At 34.1% G+C, this 16,579-nt stretch overlaps 1 protein-coding gene across 17 annotated transcripts in view; it reads right to left on the bottom strand.

The window, feature by feature from the left end:
* Positions 1-16,579, bottom strand: part of PICALM (phosphatidylinositol binding clathrin assembly protein) — a 107,253-nt gene that overhangs the window by 34,401 nt on the left and 56,273 nt on the right. For all 17 annotated transcript variants that reach the window (XM_032641681.1, XM_032641689.1, XM_032641677.1 and 14 more), the window contains exons 6-12: positions 14,492-14,603; positions 12,764-12,870; positions 10,413-10,454; positions 7,212-7,297; positions 4,975-5,098; positions 4,567-4,703; positions 2,255-2,358 (exon numbers count right to left, since the gene is read on the bottom strand). In XM_032641681.1, the coding sequence (XP_032497572.1) occupies positions 2,255-2,358; positions 4,567-4,703; positions 4,975-5,098; positions 7,212-7,297; positions 10,413-10,454; positions 12,764-12,870; positions 14,492-14,603 (712 nt within the window). The remainder of the gene's footprint in view (positions 1-2,254; positions 2,359-4,566; positions 4,704-4,974; positions 5,099-7,211; positions 7,298-10,412; positions 10,455-12,763; positions 12,871-14,491; positions 14,604-16,579) is intronic.

The following is a 16,579-nucleotide window of genomic DNA, read 5'->3' as shown; positions in this document are numbered from 1 at the left end:
TGAATAATACAATGACTAAATTAGGAAGTATTCAAAGTTCTTGGCTTAAAATACTCTTCCACTATCCAATTATGCAGAAGTCAAAACTCTGAAATTATCACCAACTCAGATGCCAAATATCTTTATATGAAATAGAAGACAAGATTTCATTCTTCTTAAATTGAGGGGTTTATATAAGATCACTGTCCTTTCCTCGTATATAATTGTAAGCTTTTGGAAAAATAGTAGTCAGTTGCTACTGCCTCTGCTCTCAACTATACTTGATAATACTTTTTTTTTTTTAAACAGTTTAACAGTGTCACTTGGACACAGCAAGCCTAATGTTAAAATATGGGGGAAATTTTGATGAAAATAGTACATAAACCAAAATAACCTAAACTAGAAAAGGAAATCATGATTAAATGTACTCCCACACTGTATTCACACACAAATTGCCATGGAATATTTCTTCTAACAGAATATAAAACAATTTTTACAGGCTGAAATTACTTAAAATTATTCTCCCACAGTAACAGTCTATCTGCCTTCATATATGAGCTCAATAATTCCAAGCAGAAACTTTGTCATTGTTAGAATTAATTGTACATGGTATCCAGACAAAATAATTTCACAGTTCAGTTTCATTGAAATGTTATATTGGTCCTCATTAAGCCTTCTGTAAAATTTTTCATCTATCTAAAAATACAACTTTTCAGCCTTAATTTTAGAAAAACTGGTTTGTTTTTTTAAAAGGTGAGCAAGCTAAAACTGCTTTAAACAGTCATGTTAATCCTACTAATGTTTCCTAAAGCAATTCACAATAAGCAGGAAATAAGCATGTAAATTTTGGCAGATTAAAAATCCTAAAATTGTAATGACTTAGGATATTAAGAAACTGCTTTCTTAACCTTAATTTGCTGTCTACAGATCATTCAGATAAATAATTCTAAAATATTTACTGACTTTAAAACTAGCTTATCATTTTTAGAAATTACTCCCAGATCTTAAGATTTAGCTAAATTAAACTAGCTTTCAAAATCAATTAGTTATAAAAATCAAGTTATGGCTCACAAAATTAGTCTAAAAAATCTAGTATTTTAGTGTTTCACTATTCCTGTTCCCTGCCCTGTATTGAACCACAAATAACCTGCCCCCCAAAAAAGAAAATGTCTAATCATTCAACAAATATTTACAAAGTACATGTTATATATCAATAAGTGTTCTAGGCATCAGGGATGCATCACTCAACAAAATATTTTAGAGCGCTTCCCTTCACATAGTTTACATTCTATTATATAAAATATAGTCTTAAGAAATAACTATTAAAAAACCGCCAAAAAGTTATTAACTCAAACCATTGAAATAAAGATGAAAAAGTCGAATACACCAGAAAAACTCACTAGAACAATGAATCCTGCTATGAGAAGTAAGCTAGTCAATTCCGATTTTACATGTGAGCCAACATAAATGTTAAGGTAGCTTGCCATTCTCTAACGGTTCTCTAGACAGTGTCCTTTCTCAGAGTATCTTTCCCTCTCAAATAATTTTTCAGTGTTTATAAAATAATATTGATACTTACATATAAAAACAAACAGAAGTACCAAAACCAAACAAAGGAAATGATTTGAAAACATACTAAATATCTAAGCAAAACTGCTTAAAAACTGACATGGACTAGGCTCATTCCTTCAAAGATGCCAGGTCATGATCATAATATGGTCACCTTAAGATCAAAGAACTACTCAAGGTCAGCAAACTTTCCTGTTGGTACTAGGGGAAAAATTCTTTGAATACCAAAATCCTACAGGTCTGAATTAAATCAACATTTTAAATACAAGTAGCATAAAGTTTGTCATGACATTCCTGCAGAGAAGATAGTGCACTGCCTGATAACACCATCCGAATTTTATTAGAACTTTTATTAGATGAGTTTTCCCCTCTGCAAGTAAATTTTTTTTATATACCAAAGGTAAGAAAACCATTACACATTTCTGGGTAACAGAACAGAAATTCAACATTGAAAGAATGATTTCACAACTAAACATACATTTGGTCCTTTTTCATCTTCAATAAACTTCATTTCATAATTTAATTGAACATGCATTCCAGAATTGCATTTATAAATGAATGGAAATGTCTTCAAGGGGCAAAACAACTTCACTGTCATATTAATATTTTTCAAGTACTCATGTATCAAGTGTAAGGCAAGTAAATCCCACAGAATGGGGAAGGGAGATGCCTATACAACATACAAAGTAAGTTCATTAATGCTTACCTCCCCATGTACTTGCTACCTGAGAAGCAGCTGACATAGGAAGTACAGATGGGTGAAAAGTTGGCTGTTGCAAATCAAGCAGATCATTTGGTAGCTTTGATGTGCTAGGAAGATATTTTGAAAAGATGCTTTATTTATTAGATAAACTTTGCTACATTAGCCACTCCCCTCATCCACCCCAGTAAATAAAAACATTAAAAAGAAAAGTGAAAAAAAAGTCCCAATAATATAAATCTCCAAAGGAAAAACAGGTGCAACAAGATAACAGCTGCATACCCCTCATGTAACAGCATATTTCTAAGGAGGCCTGGAAAATTATTCAAGTACCATATCTTAAGTTTACATAAGATTCAAATAATAATAGCCCTTCTGGAAAGAATCAATGACTTCCCCAGGAAAAAACTAATTTCTTTATTGAAAAGAACCTAGAACCTAAACAACATAATTTTAAAATATGAAACGTCATGGCAATTAATTTTTTTAAAAGAAATTTGTTTTCTTACTCTTAATCTTCAAAAAAACTTCAATGACATTTGCAACACTAATACCCCTACAAAGTAAAATACCTGTTAACCTTACCTTTATTGCTTCAAATATCAAACAACACATCAACAATACATGGAAAAACTTATACATGCATATATGATATAAATTTATAACGAAGCCACCCCATTACATAACTCTAGGGGAGTACTACTTACGTAATATATTTCGTGTTACGTGATTAAGGAACAACACAAAAAAAGATCCCAGTTTCCATGAATTGAGGCATTATGTATATCTCAGCATAGATTATTTTTAACTTACACTTATTCAAAAACAAAAGTTTTGAAGACATATCTTTCAGATGTAAAACGTAGTTTTATAAGTAGATGAATCAAAATACAAATGCATTTAGTGCTTTGGGGAAAGATACAGAATATGCAATAAGCATTCTGTAATAGGCTGTAGGTTTGTCCTCAATTACTGTTAAAAAGGTGAAAATGTTGAGGGTATTAAGTGAAATAAAAAGATTAGTTCTTTATCTAATAATTTGTTTCATCCTCAAACCATCAACATTCTTTTCCATTTACCCCCATCCCCCTACCCTACTAAGAAAGACTTCTTTTTAAGGTCCCTAAGTGAAAAGCTTGACACTTAATGGTTCAGTGTTACTGGGGACTAAGGAAGGTATTATACAAAAATCAAAACAAACAAAAAGATAAAGCTGAAAGAGAAACACGTAGCTAAATTCAACATCTACTAAAACTTCAGAGAGCAGGTAGTAGCTGAGTTAGTAAAAGTTACACTGAGCTGTGACGGGAGTCGGTAGGTGGAAGGGAAGACCGTTTAAGGATGAGTTAATAAAATAAACAGCAACAACAACAAAATCAAAGAAACACAAGCAAACAAAACACCCCATCACTCTCTATGTAGCATTTACCATGCACTAAGCACTGTGTTAAACCCTATACTAGTGATCCTGTGACCCTGGCAAAAATGAAAATTCTTGGGCCTTACCCTGCAGGTGGGGCTCAGAAACCTGTGGTTTAATAAACCCTCCAGGTGATTCTAATGTTTGGTAAAGACCGAGAACCACTGACTTATACCATACATTATCTTGCCTGGAAACTGAGGTTTAAAAAAAAAAAAAAAAAGATTAAGAAATAAATAAACCAGGATTCAAACCAGAATCTGAATTTCAAATTTCTCTAAACCACTTTGAGGTAAAAACATAGGAGGAATTTAGAAAAATCCAGTTATTCCAATTTGCCTGGAAATATAATATTCCTATTGTTAAGCAGCTTGAAGTTGGGCTGGTAGGCTTCAATACCACAGAAATCTGGCAACTAAACTCTTATTGTGTTCCAGATTACTGAGTTTGAGTTTAACACCAGGGACTAGAAATGAAAAACATTTAACATCCAGTGAAAGGATATCCTGAAATACATATCATACATACATATCCAAGAGTTATATACAGGGTCTTGAACCATTAGACACTTCACAAATGTGTTTAACTATAGTTAATTTTTTTACAATGAAACGTTTGCCCAGAGATAACCCACCACCTTTCCAACTGGTATACCACCACCTTTCCAATTGGTATAAGTCTATCATTTAGCCATATCCCATTTCTTAAATATTTGAAATATAAAGTCTTTCACTTTATATTTAGCTATTATACCACTACCACCATTTATCACTACCTCCTTTGTGTGAATTTATGATTACAAAATCATGTATCAAACTAAACCTGAAAAACTGCAAAATTTCTGTTAGAAGTCTTTAAGCCTAAGTATTCAAAGGTAATCATTAACCACTCCACCTACCTGTTAGAAGAACTAGGGGTAGAAAATATGTCAATGGCTGGTGCAGTCACTATACCCCCTGCTGAGGTGGACACAGGAGAGGCTGCAGTTGTTAAAGAGGTATGAGGTTTCTTTGCAAGTTCTTTTAGGCGCTGTTCCTGTTGAGAAAGGAAACTACCATAAGGAATCCAGAAACCAGATTTGTTTGTATGGCCTCTGGGAAAAAAAGCATTTTCTAATTTTGTTTTGATAGCAGAAAGGTATTCTCTGTTTTGCCAGTCATTCAATGTCAGGATGAAAAGTTAGACTACTGAATGTCACCCCATTTGTACAAATATTTATTAAATACTGTTAGTCTGTACAGAAGTCCTAGTTACTTTATGAACTCCTATACTTGTTTTTCCAAATAAAGAGAATGCACACACCTACCTTTAAAGCTTTTAAACGAGCCTGTTCTTCCTCTAATGCTGCCTGCTTTTCCCTTTCATCCACTTTGGTAAGAGACAGGCCAGTGCTTGCCAGGGAAGAGACTGCATTGGAAAGTGTTGTTGCCCTTGGATAATCAGACAAAGGTAATTTGGTTTTTTGCCAAACATTTATTTCACTGGTTATGAAATGGTCTAGCAAACTAGCCATGGATAGGCACCATAATTATGAACTAAACTTATGGAGTCAAAACCCATACTTCAGATGAAATATTCTACCCACTGACCTAGAGGATTATTAGAAATTAGTTGATCTACACATACATTCATTTATTTTTTTAAAGTAAGTGTTAGACTTTGGAAAGGGTTCACAGTAACGGTGAGGGACATTGCCTCTTCCAAGCCCCAAGGTAGGGAACCAATGCAATTAGAGAAGAGCTCACATACTTCTAGGAAAACCCTGATGTGTAAAAAGTACTGAATTTCTCATAGAAAATGATCTTCTGCTAATTTACAGCCTGGGTTTGGCAGTACTACTACAGAATACTAAAACATAAGTACCAGCAATAAATAATGTATGTCTAGGTATGTTTCCCTTATAATAACACCCAAAGATGTCATTCCCAGAGGACCCACAGGTTCTCTCAAAGGAAGATCAGTTTCATTCCAGTCACTGGTCCATCTGGCTCCCCCTTTCTCTCTGCTACCCTTTTGCCAAGCTAGAATTTTCTTTTCAAACATATTATATATGCACAATACATCATCCCTTACTGGTGGATTCACAGCAAACCACCTCATTTCTCTTATATCAAAACCTTATCCAGATCATAAACCCCAACATTTAATTCCCCAATGTTATTAATCCTAGGCAAAATAAACATGTGTGGTAAAGAATTCTAACAGGAAACTACTCCTCAGTGACTGCTACTAATTTTCCTTTTCTCACACACCAAACACCATTAATTTCTACTCTAAGCACACAAGTGGAAAAACTAAGTTTTATGTAAAATCAATTTTATAAATGAGCCAATATAAAGATATAACTCAGAAGACAAAGGAAGAGTAATACTGCTGTGAAGAAATACAAGAAACCCAGAAAATTTTATGTTAAAAAACATATGAGGGGCTTCCCTGGTGGCGCAGTGGTTGAGAGTCCGCCTGCCGATGCAGGGGACGCGGGTTCGTGCCCCGGTCCGGGAAGATCCCACGTGCCGTGGAGCGGCTGGGCCCGTGAGCCATGGCCGCTGAGCCTGCGCGTCCGGAGCCTGTGCTCCACAACGGGAGAGGCCACAACAGTGAGAGGCCCGCGTACCAGCAAAAAAAAAAAAAAACAAAAAAAAAAAAACATATGAGGTAAATTGGTGTACCTGAGCTACCTGGCTATATTTTTCATTACTTTCTCAAATAATCGGGCCTTATAACTTGGCTTATACTTCTAAAAACCTACTAGAAAATTCAAAGAACAAATTTGCAATTAAAAAGCATTAAAATCCAGTAATGACATTTTCCTTTACAAATTACTTAAATTTTGTTGCTAAAAAAAAAAAGTTCTGAAACAACAATCGAAAAGAAGAAGAGCTCCCATCATACTTCATACAAATTTCTTTTTCATACTGCTAAAAGGAAATCTTCATAAGAAAACATGAGAATTACTCAAGTTACTAACCAACACAAAAATCACGTTACAAGGTCAATAAGCGATGATGTATATTACTTTCAATTTGCTGGTCTTGGTCTTGGAAATCAGCTAAAAGTCTAATAGAATGATTAAAATATGTCCACAGTCAACCCCATAAACTGGCATTAGAGAAAGATGATGAAATCTTATGTCAGACATCCTAGGTTTGAGTCTCAGAATTACTACTGCATACTTCACAGGGCTATTGTGAGGGTTAGTCAAATCTGTAAAAAAGGCATCTTGTAATTATAATACACCATATGAACCTATGCATTTCATCTTTAAGAGAAATACTGACACTATGAACACCATTCTAAACCACGTAGTTTTCAATGCCATCATCTTAACAGATGCTGACATTTACTGAAAATTAGGAACTATCCCCAAAACTTACATGTGTTAATCCTTAACAGCAACTCTCTGAGGTTGATACTATTATTAAACCGACTTACAAATGGTTAAATCAAGATAAAGAGAAGTTCAATAACTTGGAACTTCAGCTAGACTCATCTACTTTCTCAGAAACATCACTACTGTTCTTTGCCCCACAAAGAATAATGTACCTGCTTGCAGCTGTAGAATCTTTGATTTTCTTTCCTTCCAAGGAAGCTAAATGTTGCTCCAAAGCATCAAGAAGACTGCTGGGGGCCTAAAATTGTACAAATATTAAGACTTTCTTTCATCAAAATAAATCAAGTATCGTCTAACACAGGAGAGCAATAAAAATAAATAGGTATATTCCTCATGATCTAACTAACAGTGTAGTTTCAGCCACCTAAGAATGACACTATTATTTTTATTACATAAGCATGACCTGGTAAGGAGTATCAACAAACATAAAGATATAAAAACTAAGACTATGTGAACATGAAACATTAAGAGAATCTTAGAATTTTCTATATTTAACTTATTTAAATTTTAAATAGAAACACAACCCTAAAAATCAGACATACTGTTGAGCATGGTCCTGGTACTTAATCACTACTCACTGAGTAACTGAAAATGTCCAAACACTATTCCTGAATAGTTATTGACAAATGAAACTGAAGACTAACATCAAGGAAACACAAACTGAAATCACAGTGAGATATAACTTCTTACCCACTAGAATGGTTAAAGTTAGATAGACTAGTAATATCAAATGTTGATGAAGATATAAAACAAATGCAACTGTCATACAATGCTGGTGGGAGTACATCCACCTTGAAAAAAGCTATGGGTTTTAAAAAAAAATAAAGTTAAATATACAACTACCTTAATCACCCAATTCTATTCCTAGCTATTTATTCAAGAGAGAGACAAATGTTATCTCCACAAGACTTGTTCAAGAATGTTTTAAGCAGCTTTATTTATGACAGTTAAAAAACTGCAAATAATCCAAAAACTTCCAAATTTTCCAATTTAGAAAACAGATAAACAAAATTGTGGTAAATTGACATGATGGAATACTATTCAGCAATTAAAAAGAATTAATCAATGGTATATTCAACAATATGGACAGATCTCAAAACATTATGATGAGCAAAAGAAGCCAGATATGAAAATAGTTGCATGATTCCATTTATATTAAATTCAAAATCTGATACAAATTATTCTATTAGAATTCAAAATAGTTATTTGTGTGGAGCGGATTAGGGAGTGACTGGAGGGGGACAGGAGGATTGGGGTGATGCAACTGATTCATATCTTGAATGGGGTGTTGATTACACAAGTGTTAATGGTTATCAATCCTCATTCAAATAGATATTTACCTCAATTTTTTTTAAAGACTAGCTTTAAACCTTCAGTCTATATATCAAATCTCACTTAATATGAACAGTTAATTACTTTCAAAAGGAAATCTTTTCTGTGAGTTGAAAAGGAATTTTTCACTATTTTTAAGTGAAGCAAATACATCAGTGGCATTCACTTACATCAGATATTCTTTAGGATTTCAGATAGAGTTTCTCAATTACAGGGATCCAAAAGCAGTTGCAAGAGACAATACTAGCCAACTTCTCTGCCAATTATGACCTGAACAATTTCCTTCATCCTGTATTTTCTCTCTACATATCAAGACCTTAGCACAAGAAAGATATGGTAGAAAACATTGACTTCTTTGTTGATCTGAGAACACATGTGCACTCCCTCAACCCCAATTAATCAGCAGGCCAACTACTGTCCCAAGAGCTATTGTTAACAATAGCGGTTAACATTTAAAAAGCTCCTGTAACACCACAGGCACTGTGCAAGCTACCTTATATGTAATCACTGACTCTATGAGAAAGACACTACTACATATCCATTCTACAAATAACCTGAAACTGAAAATTAAGCAACTTGTCCCAGATCACATATCTGATACATAGCAGGAGCTAACATAGTGTGCAAGGTTTGTCTGATCTGAAAGCCTAGATACTAACTACTATGCTACAGAATCCTAAATTAAAACTGTGGTCATTTAAAGTGTACTTTATTTTTTTCTGAAGGGTTTAAGCTGTGCTTACAAATATTAAACTACCTAGTTATGATAATTAATAAACTATTTCCCAAATCCCTTCTAAATGTATCTGGCTGTTCTTTAAAAGTCAAACCCACATTACAAAGAGTGAAGGAAATGTGATGCTTCACATCCTAAAAAGAGCAATTTATAACAAACAAAAAAAGAATAAATAATCTCAAATTTCCTCTCTTGTGTTTAACTACCATCTTCCCTTAAGTATAAAAAGCTTTGTTTTAATTCACTCGAAAATTTTCTGAATCATTCAGAGATCATCAATGAAGAGGGAGGGAAGAAGGAGGGTCAGAGGCTGGCCAACCCTACCCAATCACAATACCATGAATATTAAAGTACAGACACATAATAACAGTCTGGCCTGAGGCTGGTGCTTTTTAAACAAAGATAGGTGAAGCTGACATGACAAGTGGGGTAATGGCTTATCTGAAACTGCCAAATTAGCTTATACTACTATTGTTCAAACAATGACTCTTCTCACTTTTAGCCTACAGTAATGTGCTTAATCTTAATGACATCAATTATCTCATGTGGGCATATGCAGAAATTTTTTATTTACATACAATCCATAACTAAATCTAGTGCATACTCTTAGCCTGGTGATCAAAGGGATGAATCAGAACAAGTACAGAGAAAAACAGTAAGAACCTTCATACATAAGGATAGTTTATGCCAGGTACTTTCATTCTTAATACTCAGTACACAAACACCAGAAAAGGCCAGAACTTCAGGTTTAAAGTTTCCTTCCCAGAAATTTTTAGAAGATAATGATGACAAAAATAATATTATAATAGCTAACATTGAGTACTTAATGCTCTAAATGTTTTTTTTTTTTAGGTATTAACTCATTTAATCCTCCAAACTACCTAATGAAATGGGTATTGTAATATCTGCATTTTAGAGATGAAACTGAAGCATAGAGAGAACTACAATCACAGGGCCAGCTAGTGGAACAGCCAGGACTCAAACTTAGACAAAGCCTGCTCTCTTAACCCAACATCATGTTCTGAGGTTTATCCCATTTAATATATTTACCTGAGCCAAAGAGCCAAAGTGGAAGGTTTAAAACAGGAAAAATAAATCCTGTATAAGATAATTTTATACGGTAATAATGTTAGAACAATTGTCAGCAATATATCAAAATGTTAAAATCTGTCAAGAAAAATTACACTGATCTCCTTGACAGCAGGGGCTGCATATTATTCATCTTTGTACCCTTCATACCTAGCAGAATATAGCAGGCAGTGATTAGTATTATAACAATACTTACCTGTGAAAGGTCTGGTATATCACCTCTGTCAATTCCAACTTGCTGTAAGAAGAAGAAGCATTGTATTTAACAGATAAAATTACAATAGGGTGTTTTATAAGTAAAATTTAGAAAATGACATTTATGACTAGTACTATGAGCAATATTTTAGAAAGAATTCTTTAAAATCAGAAGAATATTTAATCCCCACAGATATCATTCAGTACTTCCAAGGACTCAGATATTGTCTGATGGCTCTAAAAGTTCTAACAGGAGGGGAACAAGAGTTGGAAATTCAACAAGGCTATTAAGTTACCATCTCCACATCTTCTAAACACCTATATAAACCACCTTGTCACAATCTGAAAAATCCATCACTTCTATGACAAAAACATTACACCAAGAATGAGAAAGGCTGACCATGAACAAGTCCCCTGGAGCATAAGAAGAAGTTAAGGAACAAACCTAATGACAATGACTCTCTCTCCATATAGTATGCTTTCCCTGGCAATCACCACAGATAACAATTTTTAAAACCTATGTTCACTCAAGCAGGTCAGGTTTTATACAAATACCAAGTGATATTTAACCAGGATATAACTGTCACCACAAAGCAATCTCCATACACTTTCATGATGTTCAGGTACTAGGTAATTTCTAGCAAAAAAGATAAGAACCATTTCTATTTATTACAACACCCAAATTTAAAAATTCTTTTCCCTCCCATGACTATATGACTATATTTCATTTTCTAATCATTCTCTCTTCCTTTTCTCAACCTCTCAAGGGCCAGTCCCAGAATGATAGCAGTAGAAAATTTGATAAAATAATTCATACTAAGATCTTAAGAGCTCATCACTAATTGATACATTTGTCCTCTTCAAACACATTTGAAAAGGTTACTTGCGTCTTTTTTCATTTTTAAGTATCATTTTGACTTTATTTATTTTTATTTATTTTGGTTGCGCTGTGTCTTCGTTGCTGCGCGTGGGCTTTCTTTAATTGCGGGCAGCGAGGGCTACCCTTCGTTGCAGTGTGCGGGCTTCTCATTGCAGTGGCTTCTCTTGTTGCAGAGCATGGGCTCTAGGCACGCAGGCTCAGTAGTTGTGGCTCACGGGCTCTAGAGCACAGGCTCAGTAGTTGTGGCGCACGGGCTTAGTTGCTCCACAGCATGTGGGATCTTCCTGGACCAGGGATCAAACCCATGTCCCCTGCATTGGCAGGCATACTCTTAACCACTGCGTCACCAGGGAAGTCCCAGTTATTTGTGTCTTTACTCCAAGAACTAAGGTCTCATAATGAAATTGCTAGCCCAAAGACCGCCTCATGAAAGAAAAGAAGCCAAAGGGAAAAGCCAACAAACTAAAACTTTATTTAAGGAATTTGCTAGAATCATAGCATAAACACTACCTTTTTCTGGTTTTAGTATGTGACTGACCCTAAAGAAATGGGGGGAAAAAAACACTGATTTCTCCTTGAAAGATACTTTAAATCCAAAATAAATTTCAGTACACTTCATAAAATACCTGATTAACACCACAAAGCTATTTTCTTCAAAGGTCTCGTCATCCTTTTCTATCCTATTCCATCTGCTACAGAATAAAACATCACTATGGTAATAGAGCTAGAATCACCAACTTGCTAGTTTCAGATTAACTACTCTGATATTATTAATCAGTTATATAGTCTATTCATCTTCTAGAATTATCCTAGCAAGACACCTCTGGTGGTAATGCATAGAGGGCAGAGAAAGGGAAAACAAACAAAAACACTTCAAGTGCCGCCTCTGTGCCAGCAAGATAATGCCCACAAGCATTACCACAACTACCTTCTGTGACAGTCTCAGAAAATTATTTTTTAAACCGATTTGTAAAATTAGATTATCCTATAACCTACGTTCATGGTTTTCATAATCAATGACAAACAATAAATGCACTATATTCACTTCTGAAGGGAACAAAACATTTTGAACAATGTGGCTCCAGCTGCAACTCTCGCTGGAGAAAAGAGACTTGCACTAACATAGAATATTCTCTACCATATTGAATAGAATAAATCTTCTACAATACATGGCCAATTCCAAACATAAAAGTCACTGCCACCTACTTGATTTTATAGAGAAATAAACAATTTAAAAATAGATTACCTTTCAGTATTCAATACTGAATTAAATATACAGGAAATTTTTTATTCAATATTATATCATATTCATACCATAGCACAGAATTCAATATTGCATAGTGATATAATTGAATATATACCTTACTATACTTGACACTTCTTTCACTTGGATATAGACTGATTTCTTTGAAATGCACACTTAAAGACAAAAAAAGCAACTTAAGAGATACAGTCACTTAAAGACAGTTTACCTCTGCAACTTTGAGAAACTCTGAGATTCTTGTCATCCTAGTCAGGAACTTCTTATAGATGTCAAGACCTTCTTTGCACTGGTTCTTTTTCATATCGAAATATTTTTCTGCAAAAAGTAGATGTAAATATACTTTTATTCACTTCAAAATGTAACAATCAAAAAGGAAAAAGATTTAAAACAGCTCTAAAGAGATTATATTGATGTCTCAGAGAACACATTCACCCTACAGAAAAAATAGTGTTAAATAAGCTTAGATATTTAAAGCAAATTAAAATAGAGATGCTGTTATATTAAAAATTAAGAAATTTATATTAAAAATTAAGAAATTATGACTTTACTCATATTACTAGTATGTTCTACAATATTTCTTCCCTCACAATTCCCTAAATATATACTTGCATGTTAATACAGATCACATTTGACTCCCTTTAAAACAGTGCTAACATCTATTTCCAAATATTCTTACTAATGATAAAGAAAGATGGGGGCTTCCCTGGTGGCGCAGTGGTTAAGAATCCGCCTGCCAATGCAGGAGACATGGGTTCGATCCCTGGTCCAGGTAAATTCCACATGCCACGGAGCAACTAAGCCCGTGAGCCACAAGTACTGAAGCCCGCGCTCTAGGGCCCACGAGCCACAACTACTGAAACCCGCGCTCCTAGAGTCCATGCTCCTCAACAAGAGAAGCCACTGCAACAAGAAGCCTGCGCACCACAACGAAGAGTAGCCCCTGCTCACTGCAACTAGAGAAAGTCTGCACGCAGCAACAAACACCCAACACAGCCAAAAATAAATTAATTAATTAAAAAAAAAAAGAAAGAAAGAAAGATGGCAACTTTTCCACGTCCAAATGTCACTTGGAAAGCTAATTTAACTTAATATATAAACAGCAGTAAAGAGCTTAATTTATATCAATCACAGGGTGGGAGACTATGCCTTCCAAAACTTTGTAGAAAAGAAAACTTTCCATTTTTCACTTGTTAAAAAAAACAACCACCTTATTTCCCTATCTCCATAGATTAAAGCATCCCTGAATGAGGCTGTGTTAAGCCAGCCTATGAAAAACAAATTTAAATAAATTCTAAAAAAAAAAAAAGTACTGAAAAGGGAGAACAATTACATTGGAATATTTGACATCTGACACTTGATACTTTGGCACACTTGGCAGACTGTTAATTGTCTACTCCAACCAAATCCCATTCAAAAAACTAGCATCTCTAGGCGAAATTAACTGCATTCCATATATACTGAATACACAGTAAAGCACCACATTCCTGAAATGCCTCAAAAGTAAAAAGCATCCTTAAAAATGCGTGTTTAATTATTTTAAAATAATTAGCAATCTGAAAATTAAGTTTAGAAAAAAATACCAATTTTACAGTTAAAGTTCATTTTGGAGTAAATTGTGAGGAAATGATTTTCCTGAGACAGAAAATTCCAACTTAATTTTTATGAAATTTTTGTATTTCTAAAAATAATAAAACTGATAGAAAAAAAGATATACCTAAAAAATACAAAATTCATCTAGCTGAACATTCTAGTTGTATAAGTATTTAATCACTTAGCATATGTAGTCAGATATAAAATTCTTTTCTCCGAATTGTTACAACGAATGACTATATCTCAGTGGATTTTTAGGCAGCTTTAAGTAACAACTTAGACAATATTATTTACTATATGACACAAGATAAGAAATAAAATGTTATTAAACTATAGAAATACTTACCCAGCAGGTTAATAATTCCTTCATTGTACGCTGCAAACAGTCTAATGGCATCTTTGAACAGGAGCATGAAGGCAGCATTTATTACCCCATTTGTAAGTTCATTGCTATTAACCTGGAAAAACAAAAAGAAAGATTAGCTAATGTTTTGTTTTAAAATGACAATTACTTCCTTCAAATTAAAATACAATGAATTCAAACATTTAGGTGTATGAGAGGAAGACATTTATCTCTAGCAATCAGTTATAGCCATATAGTGCAAAAATCTTGATCAAAGAGTTCAGATTTATTTAAAAGCTACAAACACAAATCCTACAACATTCAATTTAGTTCAGAAATAAGTCATTGAGAACAAAAGTACCCTTTAACTCTTGAAATTCTTAGGCTACATCTCAAGTCTTTTAAGTTCAATTCAACATTAAATACTTCTAACTGCAAAATAAAGCCCATTTCTAGGTAGAAGTTCACTCTGAGTCATGAAGAATTTACTGAATATTTATAAATCAAAAAATATTTATTAAATGGCTACTACAATCACCAAGGCACTGAGTTAAGCTAGGCAGAATATATATTTTTTAAAAATATAACTTTTCCCAATATTACAAACAAGCTCACCTTCAAAATGGTTATAATAATATTTCTACCTCACACAGTTACTGGGAGAATTAAATGATATACTGAGTGTAAACAGCCTGATGCAGTACTTTACAAATAAATGATCAATATTTATTATTATTAGGGAATTATGCTTTAACAAAAAAAGCACTTATTTGTTTACCAAGAAATACAAGAAACACCTTTAGTTTTATCTTAAAGAAAGAATCAAAAGGATAAACCAAATTTATCTTAAATTCCTTTTTAGATATCTAAGTACATGATAGTTACCTTGTTAGGTATAGAAAAATATAAGCACAAAACTGAATGGTAAGCAACCAACTGGTAAATATTTGCAGAATATCTGACAAGGTTGACTTCCATCATAGAGAGAATTCTATAAGACAATTCACAAAATAAAAAATACATACAGCTAATAACATGTGAAAAGAAGTTCAACTTCACTGATCAAGTAAATTAAAATAATCAAATTAAATTACTGAACTATCCTTTCTTGAGAGCACCAGACTAGCAGGTATCAAGATAATCAAAACCAAGGTATTATTCTATACAGGTAAGGATGAAGAAAAACAGGCACCTTTTGACAAGTGACTAGCTCAACCCTTTTGCAGTGTTAAGTTGGCAATATTTAAAATTTAAATTTCTTAAAAATTTAAATGCTGGGACTTCCCTGGTGGCGCAGTGGTTAAGAATCTACCTGCCATGGGTTTGATCCCTGGTCCAGGAAGATCCCACATGCCACAGAGCAACTAAGCCCATGTGCCACAACTACTGAGCCTGCGTTCTACAGCCCACGAGCCACAACTACTGAGCCCGGGCACCACAACTACTGAACCTGTGAGCTGCAACTACTGAGGACACACTTGGCAACTACTGAAGCACACACACCTAGAGACAGTGCTCCGCAACAAGAGAAGCCCGTGCACCACGACGAAGAGTAGCCCCGGCTCGCCCCAACTACAGAAAGCCCCTGCGCAGCAATAAAGACCCAATGCAGCCAAAATAAATAAAGTTAGTATTTCTTAAAAAAAAAAATTTAAATGTTTATGGCCTTGAACCACCAAATTCTTTTCCTAGGCATTAACCCTATAGAAATAGGTTTATAAATGTGTAGATACACTATTATCTAACACACACAGAGTACGTAGTGTCCCTCCCACTTGTTTTTTTCCTCCATTTATTTTCTGAATTAAAAAACCAAAATACCCTATTTATCAACAGGAGGATCATATAAGTTGTTACACACAATGCAGTATAATAGACACTGAAAAGAATATGCAATTTTATAAAGGTACCCACAATAAATTAAGTGAAAAAAAAAATTCATGGTTGGACCCTTTCTCTATAAAAACCAAAATAAAGCTCAGTAGTTACATTAATCCCCTGTCATGTAGACTAGGGGCCAGCAAACTTTTTTGTAAAGGTCCTGATCGTGAGTATTTTAGACTTGCAGGCCATATGGTCTCTGTTACAACT

This window comes from Phocoena sinus, chromosome 8, assembly GCF_008692025.1.
Source record: "Phocoena sinus isolate mPhoSin1 chromosome 8, mPhoSin1.pri, whole genome shotgun sequence".
Classification (NCBI taxonomy): Eukaryota; Metazoa; Chordata; class Mammalia; order Artiodactyla; family Phocoenidae; genus Phocoena; species Phocoena sinus.
The sequence above is the reverse complement of the archived record's forward strand: the minus strand, read 5'-3'. Positions and strand labels throughout refer to the sequence as shown.